This window comes from Solea solea, chromosome 19, assembly GCF_958295425.1.
Source record: "Solea solea chromosome 19, fSolSol10.1, whole genome shotgun sequence".
Classification (NCBI taxonomy): Eukaryota; Metazoa; Chordata; class Actinopteri; order Pleuronectiformes; family Soleidae; genus Solea; species Solea solea.
In genome coordinates, this window is record NC_081152.1 from 9,771,258 (window position 1) to 9,786,947 (window position 15,690).

The 15,690-nt window shown below is 43.7% G+C and overlaps 1 protein-coding gene across 5 annotated transcripts in view; it reads right to left on the reverse strand.

Moving 5' to 3' along the window:
* Positions 1-15,690, reverse strand: part of sema4d (sema domain, immunoglobulin domain (Ig), transmembrane domain (TM) and short cytoplasmic domain, (semaphorin) 4D) — a 39,840-nt gene extending 24,150 nt beyond the window's left edge. The window contains exons 1-3 of one of the 5 annotated variants that reach the window (XM_058617583.1): positions 15,455-15,687; positions 7,137-7,236; positions 592-650 (exon numbers count right to left, since the gene is read on the reverse strand). Coding sequence is in view for 4 of the 5 variants with exons in the window: in XM_058617582.1 (XP_058473565.1) it covers positions 7,137-7,174 (38 nt within the window). In the remaining variant the exon portion in view is untranslated. Of the gene's footprint in view, positions 1-591; positions 651-7,136; positions 7,237-9,168; positions 9,358-15,454 lie in introns of those variants that run through there. The other 4 variants (XM_058617582.1, XM_058617584.1, XM_058617580.1 and 1 more) reach the window with 4 other exon arrangements.

Below are 15,690 nucleotides of genomic sequence, written 5' to 3' on the forward strand. Positions count from 1 at the left end.
ACAGCGTTGCTTCGACTAGAATGATACAAGTTTGACAGAGCTGCCGTGCCTAGTTACGGTTGCTAAGCTACGACCGGCGATCGCTGTTCACTGAGAGGGTTTAAAGAACGGTCAAAGGCAGAGCAAAGCTACAGGAGCAGGGTTTTTCTGTCAAAGAGGCCACTTAAAGCAGGCAGCTGCATGTGCATACACAATGTCTGTCACTAAAACATTATTATATATAATTAAGACAGCATAGGCTATCAGTTTGCTGCTTAACTTAAGCAGGAAAGGAAAACCAAAATCACATGGTGGAGGCAAATTACACAATGATTGGCAAAAAAAAAAAAAGGGAAAGGATCACTTCAAAAAGCACCAAAGCCAAGAGGATTCAGATCAGGTGGATTTGTCCAGGTGTGGTCATGCAAGAGGGAGCAAAAACAAAAGGGAGGAAAAAAAAAAAGAAAGAAGTGAAGCCCTGGAGTGGTTACAGGGAGAGTTGGAGCAGCGTGCAGCGTTCGTGCTGAAGCATGCAGACCAGTGAGGTGCAGTGTCAGGCCACACCGTTAAAAAAAAAAAAAAGGGGGGAGGGAGAGGAGTAAAGTTTCTGACCTGTGGCTCCTTACAAGACGCGACGCTCTTCCACCGGAGAGAATTATAAAATCCTCAAGCTAGGGAGGGAGGGAGGGAGGGGGAGAAGACAGACAGATCAGAACAGTTATGTGTACCCGTGTTGGTACAGTATATGTGCAGCTGAACAGGAGGGAGGAAGCGGTTTGTGTGTGTGTGCTGAGTTTGCACGTGTGGTTTGTCGTCTAGACCACGGTGAAAACACAGATGATGATGAAATAACGCAAACGTACAATGCACAACAACACATCTGCAACGTAAGCATCATGGGGAAGGTGAAAACAGTTATATACACACATTATTACATGATTTCTGTCACAATATTGTGCTGACCTTTCATAACAGGGACAGATGAATAATAAACATTAACTTGTCTCTCAACAAGAGGAATTAATACTTTCTAAAGCCTTTTTCACACTGACATTAGCAGGTAAACCTGGGAGGGCTTTCCCAACCCTGGTGAACCCATAAAAAGGCGATTAACAGTGGGCTGGGCTGCCCTGCGGTGTTTCTTCACCCCTGCATGAAATACGACTTCACAAACACATGAGGAAACAAAACAAGTGGGAGGGGGAAGAAGAAAACGACAGCAACTACACAATGTAGCTCAGCAACAGTGTTACAGTGGCAAGTATATTATTAGAATACCTTTTTTGACCCTTTTAAAACAAAAGTCAAGTCAGATGTAGTTAGATTATACAACAAAACACTGAGCATTGTCCCAAGCTGTAAAAAGTAAACGTTTGCCAAAAACAGCCAAAAATATGAAGCAGACAAGTGTTCACCTGGGACCCTTAACCTTAACCCTAAAACCAGGTCTTAATCCTCAAAAAGAGAGTAGAGCCGTTTTACATCTTTTTTAAGGTATTGTTTTTTTTTCCTGTTTATATCTTCTCACGTCTTTTAATATCATTAAATATCAAATAAAAGTACAGGTTTCGCCACAGGAGGAGTATGTTAGACTCCCTCCTGTGCAGAGCAAACCACTGCCTGGACAAAACAGGTCATTTCCACTGGCAGATAACCCATTTAAACTTGTTTGAAAACGAGGTTTTTTTTGGGGGGGCCAGTGGGAATGAGGTATAAGTCACAGGCAGGAAACATAGAAATACTCTGATTATCATTGTAACAGATGGTTGGAGCTCACATTCATATCACTTTCCAGTTAGTTCCTTTCAACTGCTTCAAACCCTTCAAACAAGGCTGAATATCTTCAGCCTCCACAAGTGCGCACACTTTATTCCCACAGTCTATCAGGGTCAAGAGAAACTGCACTTAATGATTCTCTAACTCTAAAAAGACCTTTGATTTAATCTGTAAAACAATAAATAAATCCTCATGATGCTGCTGAAAATGAAACAAATAAAAGTCCCAGAACAATAACGGGGACAAATCTTCCACACAAGTGAATTCAGGTCACCCAAAATCAACCCACATATGCAGATTCATTAGCATTTGCTTGACGGGTCAAGCTACTGTAATGCCAACCCCCTCCCTCCCGCTCTTCTGTATAAAAGAAATAATCAGATTATGTTAAGCAGAGATGATGCACAACAGACGACAAACATCACTCACAGATGATCACATTAAACTCCTTATCTGTAGAGAAACCTACTCTTTCCTCCGGTTTCACCATCACTATAGTAACCACTGCATCCTGTAACGAGTCGGATGTTGGGGAATATTCATCCACGTTAAGAGTGCTCGTCACATCTGCGGCCTGAAGTGACTCATATTCTATATTTTTCAAGTCGGATTTTGCGTCACTCCAGTACGTGGTCTCACATGAGAACAATATCTAATGCAAGTTGGGACATGAATGAGAGCAATCGCATCAGAATCAATGCAGATTTCTGTCAACGCACAAGAAAACAATGACTTTGCACATCGTGCGGTCATGTTCAGACAGAATTAAGATTTTGAACAATGTCATGAGCATTGTGAACATGCTGACCTTGAGTAATAACCTGCCGTTTCGTGACACCAGAGGCCGCAGACAAGTTTACCATCTTATGGTTTTACTTCTTCATCCAGACTTCCCCATTCTGCCATCATGTGAAATAAGTAAAATGTATATAAGCCAGCGCCAAACAAACAAGACAGCGAGTCCCCACGTCTCGTCGACGTCCTCCTCTGACGGCATCAATGGAGCAACTGGGAGAAGATGACAGTTGTGCAAGATTGATGAGCTGGGGGTCAAAGGGCGCATCCCCCTCGACATCCTTAGGAAGCACTCTGACTTGGCTTCCCTCGGCTCCCACAAAACCCTCTGACAGCTGATACAACATTTTCACCATGCACCCACGAATCCCAGTGACACCACGCCTTCACATGTCTCAATTCATTATGTTGCAACGGGGTGTCAGGTCTGGGTGCGAGCCCGGCGGGGCCCAAACCACACCCTTGGTGACACAGCGGTCTGGAGAGGGGACAGAGAGGAAGTGAAAATGTCACAGGGTCTAAGGATTTTTCTTTAATTGATGAGGGGACTTGAATGAGGACCAGGAAACGCCTTTTTTGAAGACTCTTCAAGGCAGCACAAATTCATTAAGGGCCCTACTTCAGAAGCTCAGCCTATGGTAAACATATTGACAGGATGGACTATTCAGCTCACTCCACTGTGACACCAGATTTGGAAAAAAAAGGACAGCCAGTATCCCATGACCACGATGATCTGTATCTCCATGACAACAGTGGCTCCATTAACTTCAAATGTTCACAAGCGATTCCTTAAAAAGGACCTACTTCAAAAATCTGCGAAGAAATTTACATGACAATCGCGACTAGGGCTGAGCAACATAATCCATATTATGATTATGCAACACTTAAGGCACCTAAATGACAGTTTTGCCTCCGATTTGTAAAATGTTTCTATGTTTAACTTCGTTTTCTGTCCATAAATCAAATGTTAAACCATAATAGCAGGTTTAACTTTCACTCACTATTGATAGCAACTGATTTGACACTTGATAACACTGTGATAACGTTTCTGGCCCTGTTGTTCCGGACATAAACCCAACTCTTTTGTTATTTAAGCGCATTGTAGGTATTTTCTTCAGCATGAATTGTTTATAGTTTTGGTTTGATTTGAATTTTCCTTCATTTTCAGATACAAACCATGATAGGCACAGTTCTTGGTTCAAACAAAGGCCACATTGTGTTTGAAAATGGAATCTAAATATTCACCCTCTATTGTGTTTTCATTGGTGCACAGCAGTGGTCGGCTGCGCGTCTTTGAAACCCGGGGAAGCTCATTTCAGGCCCAGTTATTTATACATAAATTCTGCCCTCCTTTATTTCATGACATTTTAGAGGAAGCAGACTCAAGAGTTATTGCCTCTGGTGCACACAGTCACCTGAAACTAAGAATCGCTGCATTTTTATTATCCTCCACCCGCCCCCTTTGTGTCCGCCTCTGTGTTTCAACCACGGCCCAGGACAGACGAATCAAATTCGCCTTTCAAATTGCACGTTACCTGAAATCCACAAGAGATTCTCTTGTGCGATGCCATTGAATTCTACCTTCTAAAACAAGCGAGCGTAGACGTAAGGGGACCACACACACACGTGTCAGACGCCTCAGGGACCGTGAATTTAAGTGCAGTCACCAAATCGTGGCAAACCATCGAGCTGTTAGTGAGACATTTCCATCTGGAAATGGGACTGCAACTAAGTGACACTGGCGTCTGTGTCAAAAATCCATGCAAATCCAAACATCTCGACTGATACAGAAACAACCAGAGCACAAAGATACACAGGAGACTGGGGAAGGCCAAACAAAGTATCCCTAACCTTAACCTTAAAAAATCTAATCTCAGCCCTAAACTTAACCAGTTCCTCAGAGATGAGGTCCTGCCTCACGATGACCACGTTTTTTCTCCACGAGGACGTACCGGTCCTGACAAGGTCAGCGTTTATGCCAGAAATAACAAATTACACACACCCACAACCATATGCGCATCCATCCTTACTCTCCCATTGTAAACAATCCAAGTCCCTGACAGGGCTGCCAGCGTGTGCACACCACAGGTGGGGGAGGGAGGAAAAACGAGAGGGGCGTCGGGGAAGAGTGAGAAAACAGGCTTTAGGATGAGCGGAGACATTCAAGCCTGTAAATGCATACCGTGGTTGTTGGAAAGGAAACGGAGGACAAAGCGAAAAGACGATTCTCCTTGTGAAAAACAAGAATGAAACCGTTGCATAAAAGACATATGATAGTATGGTTGGAGGGCATTAGGGAACATCATATTTTTCCATCTTGGTTTCATTTGTGTTTTTCCATACGAATAAAAAGGCACAGAGTGGGAAGTGAAAACGATTTGTTTTTTGGAAAATACCCTTATTTTGCAATATAAGGGTTTTTTTTGCGGGATATGGAAAATGCTCTCTCTCTGGATTTGGAGCACTGTCTATCTGTCCTACTTTAACACAGCATATGACGCAATACAGTGACCCCCATGTGTGCAAATCTTTTTTTTTTTTAAAGAATAAAAACAAACTGGTCCTCCATAAGGAGGAGACATTCATTTTCATTTAAAAGCCTGGACTGAGAGTGTGTGCGTGGACTCAGTACTCCTCCACACAAACATCAACGCAAGTACACGAAGCAGCATGCTGCAGAAGGATTACACTGGCTTGAGTTTCAACCGAACAAATCCCCGCCTTCAAGCGCGGTGGGGCAAATGAGGCGTAAGAAACTTTCCTCGTCCCGCTACAATAGATGGTCTGCAACTGAAACACGGTCACTGTCGAGGCTGTGGATGCAGATGGACGATCAACTTCTGAATGGAAAACACACACAAACACAGATACACACACACACTGCTTGTTTTTCAAACAAACGTGTGCATATTGTGCATGCCGGTCTCACGTGAAACTCGTAAATGCCACTTGCTCGGAATGCATCAGCGGGGCAAACTCGTACGTGGGAATTACCGTTCGGAATGCACGTCCACTGATATGCTGCTATGTATAATGTTTGGTCGTGAGTTAGCGTCAGAAACAAACAAAACAAGCAGCGTGTGTGTGTGTCAGAGAAAAACATAAGTAGCCTTCTCCCACTGCCTTTGTATGAATCTTAAGTAGTCCCATGTAGAGGGAAGCTTTGTTCACCATCACTGTCGGGGGGCACGTCCTCCAACTTTTCCCCTCACTTCCTTTTGGCATAACATTTATCATTCTCCCCAGACAAACAATCATCCTACAACATGGACTAGCATCTAGCCCCCCCCCCCCCCCCCCCCCCCCCCCCTCCCCTTCACACCCCACTCCGGTTGCTTGGATACTTTTCACCCAATGGGACAGCTCGTCAACAACATCACTTCGCTCAGAAACTCCCGATCCTTCACTTCACTTCACTTCACTTCACTTCACTTTAATTTGGTGCGGCAGAGACTTATTAAAAAACTCATTTTCAAAATAAAGTTTCAAAGCACATCCTTCTCGTGCTCGCCTTCTATATTGCATCCAAAACACTTAAAAAACTTCCGAGCCTGCATGTCTGGCACTGCAAAAAACAACAAAAAAACTGCAAAGCCTCCTTTAAGTGGCAGAACCTTCTAATTTGCAAGAGAAATTCCCTTCAGGGCAAAAAATAGAATTATTCCGCCTCGACAGACCGACCCGAGACATAATATATTATGTGTTCTGGTGTTAGCCGAGGAAGCTTCCCTGAACTCTGACTGACTCACTGGCCTCTCCCTCTCTAGCTCTGAACGGATCAACAGGTGGAGAGTGAATCGCAGCAGCCACTTGGACAGAACGATCACTGCATATACTGTAAATCTCCTGCACAAGCATTCACTAAAACTAATCAATCACACTTTCTGTAACTCCAGCACGTAATAGGCCTTGTTCGCTCCTTTCCCTTTCAGCTGACCGGCCCACACCACGTCTTCCACTCATTATGAACGCTGACGGCAGATTATTTTGCTTACTGAACCAAAATTCCCCATCCTCAGACACTGGACGGAGGGACAAAGACAAAGTTGACAATAGAGACAAAGTGAGAAAAGAGATAGGGAACACAGTCAGAGAACTGGTCTGCAATGAAATGGAGGGAGGGGGGGAGGGAAAAGATGACGGAGAAGAAGAAATCGCAGAAAAGAGCGAGAGAATACAGAGAAGGACCAAAGTGATGCAAAGGCGAAGAAAAAAAAACTATAAATGAGTGTTTTGTCAGGGAAATAATGACCTAGTAACAACAGCAACATACCAGCACAGTGAACAAGAATGCAAATTAGCCCCGATGCAAATGTAATAGGTCTTCAGGGGCAAAACAGACTGTCTTTATACCAACCCCCCACCACAACACACTTTGCTCTGTACTATCAACCCCAACCCCTCCCCTCTGCCCTGGTTCTCCTCCAAGTCTGGATCACAACAACACGTTCGAGGAGACAATCTTGAGAGAGTGAGCGCAGAGTCAACACGATGTTCTTATTTGATATTGAAATACCGCAGAGTCTGTACACACACACACACACACACACACACACACACACTGTTGAGGAAGAGAAACCACTTACTTGTCTGTCATGGCGTCAGCTAGCGAATATTGATACATGAAAACGTCTCTTTACTTTTCCTCACACGGTTGAAAAATGGCTCACGTAGAGGCACAGAGGTCTACGAGAAGGAGAGAGAGAGAGAGAGAGATTAATAACTTTAATAACAAACAGAATAATCACAAAGTGCAGTATAATGAAATACTTAGAGTTAAAAGTTCAGCCAAAGTTTCACTTTCCTATCATACATCATGAAGAAAAAGTCGGATTTTCAATTCATTATCCAATAAACTAATTTCTGTGTAATTATTTCCAAAACAAAACAGAAGTAGCAGCTCAACAAACCCCCCCCATCTCATCAACAGTGTTTGAGTGGAAAAGAATGTAGTCCGATGACCCATTGCTCACTTTTACAACATCTAACTTTGCAGACACGCTTCACTTGCTCACCATTAGTCCACTAGGCGAGGGCCTTTCTTTCTGAGGGATACTGTTACCATAGTTACCGGGGCACCCGACCAGCCAGCCAGCATAAACAGAGTCTTCTGAGAAATCCTCTGGGCAGCGGGCAGACAATATAAATCCAATCACACGTGAAGAATGCGTCGCGTTATTAAAGGAGAAGCGACGGCAAACTTCAGTCAGTGATTCAATGAGCACTAATAAAAACCACCATAAATAATGACAATGCTTATTTATCACTCGTTTTAATGAACAGGTGAGACAAGACACAGCATGTGTCCTGCTGCGACTTCCTCCAGCCCTTCTGCTTATATAACAGTAAAAGATCATCCCTAGATTGTGCCCTTTAATGTGTTAGCACAGCGGAAAACAGCAGACTGTGGCCTATTAGAGTCAGAATTAGGTTTGCTAAGTAGATAAAGGATAGATACTAATTCTAGTCCTGAAAGAAAAAAAAAAAAAAGCTTTTAAAGTTAATAATACAAAACAAATAGAACATAATGGTTTTATCACCGTCAGCTGACAGATCTACAGCTGGTACGCTAAAGGCAAGATGTCACTATCACTCAGTCATATCAGACCCAGACACACAGACAGACAGACAGACACCAGCCGTGGAGTCTGTTTGGGGACCATGGGTAAATGAGTGCATGTGCCTGCTTCTCCCCCACCGACCTTTCCACTTTCCATACCCTGAATTCTCAGTTTTGTCGCCGTCATGCTCCACGGCAGTTGCTTACCGGCATGTCTCTCTCTCTCTCTCTCTTTCAATAACATGTCTAATAAGAGCTGACTGAACTTTTGTGCATGTCTCCATTGTGCGTGTACAGAGGTCATAAAGGTGTGTTCCACCATCCAGTTTCTCCAACACAATGTGAATGCACTAATGAAACTAAAGAAAGGTTACATTGCGCAGCAGGAAATCTTCAGCTGGCGTGAAAGATGGTGCGATATTTTAATTTTTTTGCACAGCAGAGATACGAAACTACGCAGAGCCAGAAGTACTCTGTGCCGTGACTGTGCTGTACCTGCACTGAGCACTCAAACAAGTAAAACCAAACTATTTTCCCTAAGTGTTGCAGTGCCCAGTTAGGAAGAGCAATTTGTGGAAAATCTGACATGTCCAAGCTGGGAGGGTAATGCCACTCCTTCCCCTCCCAAGGGAGATTTATAAAGTCCAGACAACAGCCTGCTTGGATGCACATAATCTTCCCTAAATCAAACCTTGCAGTAAACAAAAACAGCAGACACTAGTGTAAACAATAACATACATTTTGTCTGCCTTTTTTTTCACCCCCCCATCTTCTCCCAATTACATAGACAAACTGAAGCAAAGAACAGCAAATCTAAGCAAACTGAGAGGATACTTCCTTGAATAAGGCACAGCCGTCCACCACACTGAATTATTTACCTCCCAGATGAGATTTGGGTAAAAATAGCCTGCACTGTGCTGAAGATCCTCTCCACTGCAGGCTAGTAAGCTTATAAAAGTACATACCTGATGGCATGACAGGGGAAAAAAAGGAATTGACATGGATGCTGTCAGATTCCAGCAGGCGTAATCTCAAGCCGTCTGTGACGTGAGTCTTACCATAATCTGAATGGGAAGATCCTGCGGCGCTGAGAGAGAAGAATGCTTGAGGAGAGGCTCTTCCAACCCCGCTCAGTCACACTGTCATTACTGCAGAAGTCACCAGTGGTGTGCATGACAGATGACAAAAGAATAAAAAAAATAGAATATGCTCGTCCAGTCAACTGTCACCTCCTACTCCCTGGTCATGCTCCTCTCTCTCTCTCTCTCACACACTCACACACACCCTCATTCGCTCTGTCTCCCTCTTTCCTGCACGATATACAGTCAGTGGAATAAAGAGCCCAGGAGGTTACAAAGGGTGGAGAGAAACAGTGCTCGCGTTAAAGGGCTGTTTCACTGTAACGCACGTCAGTGGCAGAGCCCGTCTCCATCCGAGTGTGCAGCACAGCGGTCAGCAGTCAAGTGCAGCACGCAAGTGGAGAGCGACAGTGCAGAGATCGCACCTCTGGAAAGCGTCAGTGCACACAATTGCTGCGGAGGGGGAGGGGGAATTTGGGGGGGAGGTAAGACAGGGGGAGGGGTAGAGGTTAGGGTAGTGTGTGTGGATCTGTGGGAGTGTGTCTATTGTTGTGGGGACATTTTTGTTTTTCCACCCCACTTTACAGATTGAAGGGGTAACACAGGTCCAGCTGCTTCACTCTCTCCCTCTCGCTGTCTCCGCACTGTATTGAGCCTTGGGTAATATTAAACTGCACACACACACACACACACACACACGCAGAGAGAGACAGCGAGAACCCAAACAAGATGCCAAGTGAAAAGGCTGTTTGTGTCCTCCAGGAGTGGATTGTTGATGATGGGAACGTCCACCTATACCTATGCAAAGCCTAAACAAACCAACAGGAACGCAACAACAGCCTGATAAAAGGAGAACTGATTAAAATCTACTGACTGCAAATAAAGCTGCTGAGTTTGCAACTGTTCACACACACCACAACTCAGCAAAGTTGGGACAGACAACACCTCTGTTTTCTTAATGTTATGTAAACACGTTAGTCTGACTGGATAATGCCATTCACAGTCCCATTAATGTCCTCTCCAATCTTTGACTGGGAAGTAGAAGGAGGCGACGTATAAACTTCAGTACGGTTGCCACTATGGCGAGAGTGAAAAGCTACGGAGAAGACCCACTTTGGGACCGACAAAGAGACGAACGGAGGCAGATTTTCTCCTCCGCATGTATACACGGACTTGACGAGTTGTCCAATTGCCTGCCTTAGTCGGACTAAGGCTTTAGCGCGATGAAACTGTGCATGTAACTGTACTGAGTGATATTCTCCACAGTCACAGATTGTACCGTGTATGTAGTTTCTTCCTCTCGTGGTAGGAACGCATGAGAAAGCAATGAACTGATCTTACATGGAAAATAAAGGGAATCGGGAAATCTTGAAGGGTTGAAGCTTGAAGGATAAGTCAGGTGGTTGTAATTCAGTGAGGACATCAAACAGATTTCAGCCACTTGACAAAGCGCTCGCCAAATAAAATACACACTCAGTTAAGCCTGCGATATTTGAAGAATGTCGGCCTCTTCATCGTTGCGATACACAACCTTTTCCCGCATGATGTCAAAGTTTACGTTGCTTTGCAAACAATTAATCCGGCACCAAAAATCCATAGAGAAGATCAACTATGTTACGTACGGCTACATACGACATATATGTTATTTCATGACTTCTGTGGTTGCGGATTTATACAAGTGTCAGTAACTCGATACAACCACAAAAACAGAACCGTCCCTTTAACATTCAGTGTTTATCGCTGCATCAGCTGATCGGAAACCACCGTTCAATCATGAGACAGTTTTGCTGAGACATCTAAAGAAATGTGGCAATGTATTATGCATGGCCAGCAACGCACACGTGGACACACAAAGTGCCTACACATGCCACTGTCTGCAGCTGATAGAGAGCCAGATGCTTCTTTTGCCAAGAGGAAATTATTCCAGCCTGAGGGATTGGGGGGGGGGGGGGGGGGGGGGGGCACTAGGGTGTGGTGGGAGGGGTTTGCACATTTTGAAAAGAAGGTGGGGGTCGCCCCAGATGTCTGATTCAAAGAGCCAGCGCCGCACACCTCAACATCAGAGAAGCACAGACTGGCCACTGACCCCCTAGCCTTTTAACTCCTACAGGACCACAACAATGAGGCTGCTGCAACTCGTACATCAAACTCGCCCACCTTATTTCCTACACGCGTGACGTCTAATGATAGGAAAGGTCACTAACTGCTCAATGAGTATTGTGTTTAATCATCTTTAAGTAAGGTGCACATGTAGGGATCAGCAAATATGGTTTCCGACTGTGTAATATTTTAGTTCATGTACCGGCCAAACCTACAAGACAGACTTTAAATGACGTTTCTACCACAGCCATAATTTTGTCAGAGGGAAATTCTCCACTCCAACAAAACAAACAACAAAATCGAATTTGATTGATTATTTTGAAAGGAATTGTGATATGATTCATATATATGTTATTTCATTATTTGCATTCCAAAAACATATTTAAAAGGATCCCTGTGTGATGTTCCCTTCAGTCTTTAGAATACGATGTGTATCGGTGAAGACGAGAATTAATCTAAAATGATATTTTGACACACATTTTGGCTTTCACAAATATAGCGACTCCTGCGATTTGAAAATTGCAGTAGGCCGTATTGCAGTTTTTTTCAAATTTCGATAAACAGCTCAGCCCTCCCGTCCACATCATGTTGAGCTTGGAAAAGCAGCTCCAAGATGCATTGAAGAAACCTTGTAAATATCACCACTTCTGCAATCACACGTGCAGTCCGCTAACTAAATGCTGCCACCTTGATGTAATAGAAGGGCCACAAATTGGTTATTGACTTTTTCCTTTTTTATATCTTTTCTAACGTAACAAATAGTTGCATTAGTCAATCAACTTAATTGAAATCAAACAAATAATCCAATATTCATGCCCATCCCTTAAGTACATATTTATTTCATATTTTTCTGTGTATTTCTTTTATTTACGTATGTAAAAGCACTTTGTAAATTGCTGTTTCAAATAAAGCTTTACTTACTTACTTACTTACTTACTTACATGTGAGTAGATTGCTAATGAGCAGTTAAACAGTGAGGGGTTGTGGGAGTCAGTGTCACAGACACCTTTTACAGTGACCTGCACAGCAGGAAGTGGAGTTCTGCTGTTCAGGCCGTTTGCAGGTATCACTGCCCTTTGTAGCAGAGGAGCGTGCTGACGAGCCAACTGAGCAACAAGCTTGTGAAGGCTCATGAATGGTTCCCCTCAACTCATTAAGCGTTTATTCAATTAGCTGACAGTCACTGACTGTAGAGCATGTGAAGAAACCAGACGTCTCTTAAATAGGGGGTTTCCTTTGAGGTGGCTGAATAACTGCATTTGGACCCGAGGACATACACAGAAATGCGGAATGTGCGCATAACAGGACATCTGCCTCGATATCAAACACTGGACACATTCCACCATTTTCAATGCTGCATCAATTTTCAAGAAATAAATATGACTTAATAGCCAGAGCGAGACTGAAACACAACAAGACATCCAAGTAAATAATGCCGGATGTCCAAAACAAGTGCCATTGCTGCACCAACAAAGCTCTCTTTCAGCAACGCAGCCTTTGAGTGGAGTCCCGTTTCCCACCCATTTTAAATTGATTATTGATTTGCAAAAGAAGGGGGAGACTCTTAAGACAGGCCTGCGTGCTTATGCATGGTTATCATTACCAAGCAAGAGCATTCTGTGTAATTACATTTAGCATACGTGAATCTCGTGCTTCCAATGACGATGATGGGGAAAAACGTATAGTATTTCACCGTAAACAAAGTTTAAACATAGAAAATAGATTTGTTTTTTGACAATGAAAATTCCCCAGGACATTTTGTGAGGACCAAGTTTTCCCTCAGGTACTAAGCAGGTAAGAGGAAGTTAAGCTGCGTAAACACAGAAATCTACTAAGCAAACAAAGAGTATAACAGATCATTCTTTCAAATGGCAATTCCAGACTCTGCAGCAACTGACAACCTCACAACACAAACACAACCTCCAGCCTGGGGGAAAGTCAGTGCCACAGACAGAAATGCCGGAGCAGCTCAGCAGCATGCGGTGGTTTAATGATTTGTCTGCTGCTGGTGAATGATCACACAACAATATCCTGTTCTGGCTAGTTCTCCACTGTCCCCCCCCCTGAGGGTCCCACTGACATGATTCTGGCTGGCCTGGGTGCCAATGCAGGGCCAGCCAACCAATCATATTGACAAGATCCGGGTGGCTGCCCTTTTGCCCAAAGTGACCCGACACAGGACGAGTGGAATCAGACTTGATGAGGCAGAAGAATTACTTATTGAGGCTGCGAGGGACGGGACGTCCCATCCAAGGCCCATTGGTGAAATGCTGAGTGAAGAGGAGGGAGAGTTCCTCTTAATATTCCTAAAGAAGCTGTGGAAAACAGGCCAGGACAACACAACCACTGTTATTTGGTGGGGGGGGGGGGAGAATAAATAGCTAGTATGCTTCAAAATTCCACTGTGCTTATGCAATGTAACCTAACCCTGGAAATAATGTGAGGGTGTTTCTCTGAAGTGAAATAAAAAGCATTCTCCAAAAATATTAGAGGGCATTATGGAAAGACAAAGGGTCAGTTAACAAATTCTTATGTACACGGGAAACTTATTTATAAATCATTTGCTTAACTAATCAATGAGTCACTCGGCCTATATTGTGAAATAAATGGGTAAAATGGCCATGAAAGTGTTCCCTGAAGTGTTGGCTGAAGTAAATAACATCATCTGAACTCGTCGTCACCAGAGTTGAGAAACTGTGACACACATTTTTCACAATAAAACTTCCTGATGTGACGTCACTCACTCACAATGACTTAAAAGTTTAACACTGGAGTTTAAATTCTTCTTTAACTTAAAATGGGAGACAAATACATCTCTAATTTGAAGCAAAATAGTTATAATTCAGTGCATGCAACAACTGTTTAATACAACTAGGATGTTTATATCAAACTTTTACTATCAAGTACTTATGACTTGTCCTATATATAAAAGTATAATGTGATGCTTAGCCATCAGTCTTATAAAGGCTGGGCAATAACTTCATAACAATGTGATAATTTTCTTCAGTATCAATGTGACAAAGGTTCCACGTACAGTACGTCAATATTATGTGACTATATGTGAATTAAAAATACTCAACCTTAAGTGATCTAACATTTATCACAATTATATTATAATTATATTATGGTCCAGTCCTATATTCAAAGCCAAAACAAATCAATAATAGAGTTGCAGCCCTACACCAATATTTGGGAATTCCAATACTGGAAGTTATCTATGTACTAAATTGTTAATATCATCCATTTAATCATTGCCACTGTTCAACACACAGAAGACCTTGAGCCTGAAGAGTTTCAATCCAAAGCAGGTTTTGGTGTGAAGGTCCCTGTGTGAAAGAGACAACACACACAGGGACTGGAGCTCTTCAGGCCAGAGGGCAAAGACACAGAGCAGCTCCATAACCTCTTATTACTCCCTCCAGCTCCGGCACGTAACATCTAAGACTAGACACCATGCAGGTGCATGGTTTATGAGCACGCACTGATGAGCCCCAGCTGCACTGTCATGGTCCTGGGTAAGAACCCAACAGGTCTTCAACCGTGTGCGTGCCTGCAGGTATTAAACCCCCCCGATGCTTTCGTATATAAACCCCGGTCTATGTGCTGCTGCTGTCAGTGAAAGTCTTTTGTTGTTGCGCTCAAAAGAGTAACGTTGATTTATGCATGCCAAGGCCACAAACCCCTGAATGACCTCCGGCTGCCATGCGAATCTTAATCTTTAAAAAGATGCGTGCGTTGGCCACGTAATATTATATTCGCGAGTTATTTTGCGCTTCAAGGACAGTGGCAGCGGCTGCGCGCAAAAGTTTCTGTCTCTTCTACTTTTTTTTCCCCCCCGTAATTGCGCTTGGAAACGCCGCGGCGAGGACGGGATTATAACGTTTTGCGCGCCGTTAAAACGCGAAAAAAGTTTATGGATAAAGCAAGAAATTGTAAAAAATAGTTTTTTTTGTCTTTGAGTCCCGGTGGAAACAAATTCCAGCTCCAGAATAACAAGTGCAGCTGAGCCTGAAGTCCGCGACAGCTCGCATGAGAACGAGCAGCACGGGATCAGGATGAACTTTCAAGCATGAAACGTGTCGCTGCTGCTGCTGCCTCTGCTGCCTCTGCTGCTTTCACGGGCGATATTATTCTTAAACTTTGCACAGAAGTGACTGGTACTCACCGAGGAGAAGGTTTCCACTTAGTCCAGAATCCTGGTGTTTGTGTGGAGGTTAGAGTCAGAGCAGCGAGTCCGGACACAAAGTTTGGTTAAGTTCCTCTACCTCAGCGCAGCATGGCGGCGACTGTGAAGCCTGAGGCTGATTCAAACCTCTCCCGGCTGAGATATCAACAGACAGGGGGAGGGTTCAGAGGGAGGTGGTGGTGGTGGTGGTGCTCGTGCTCCCTTCAGTTCAGGTT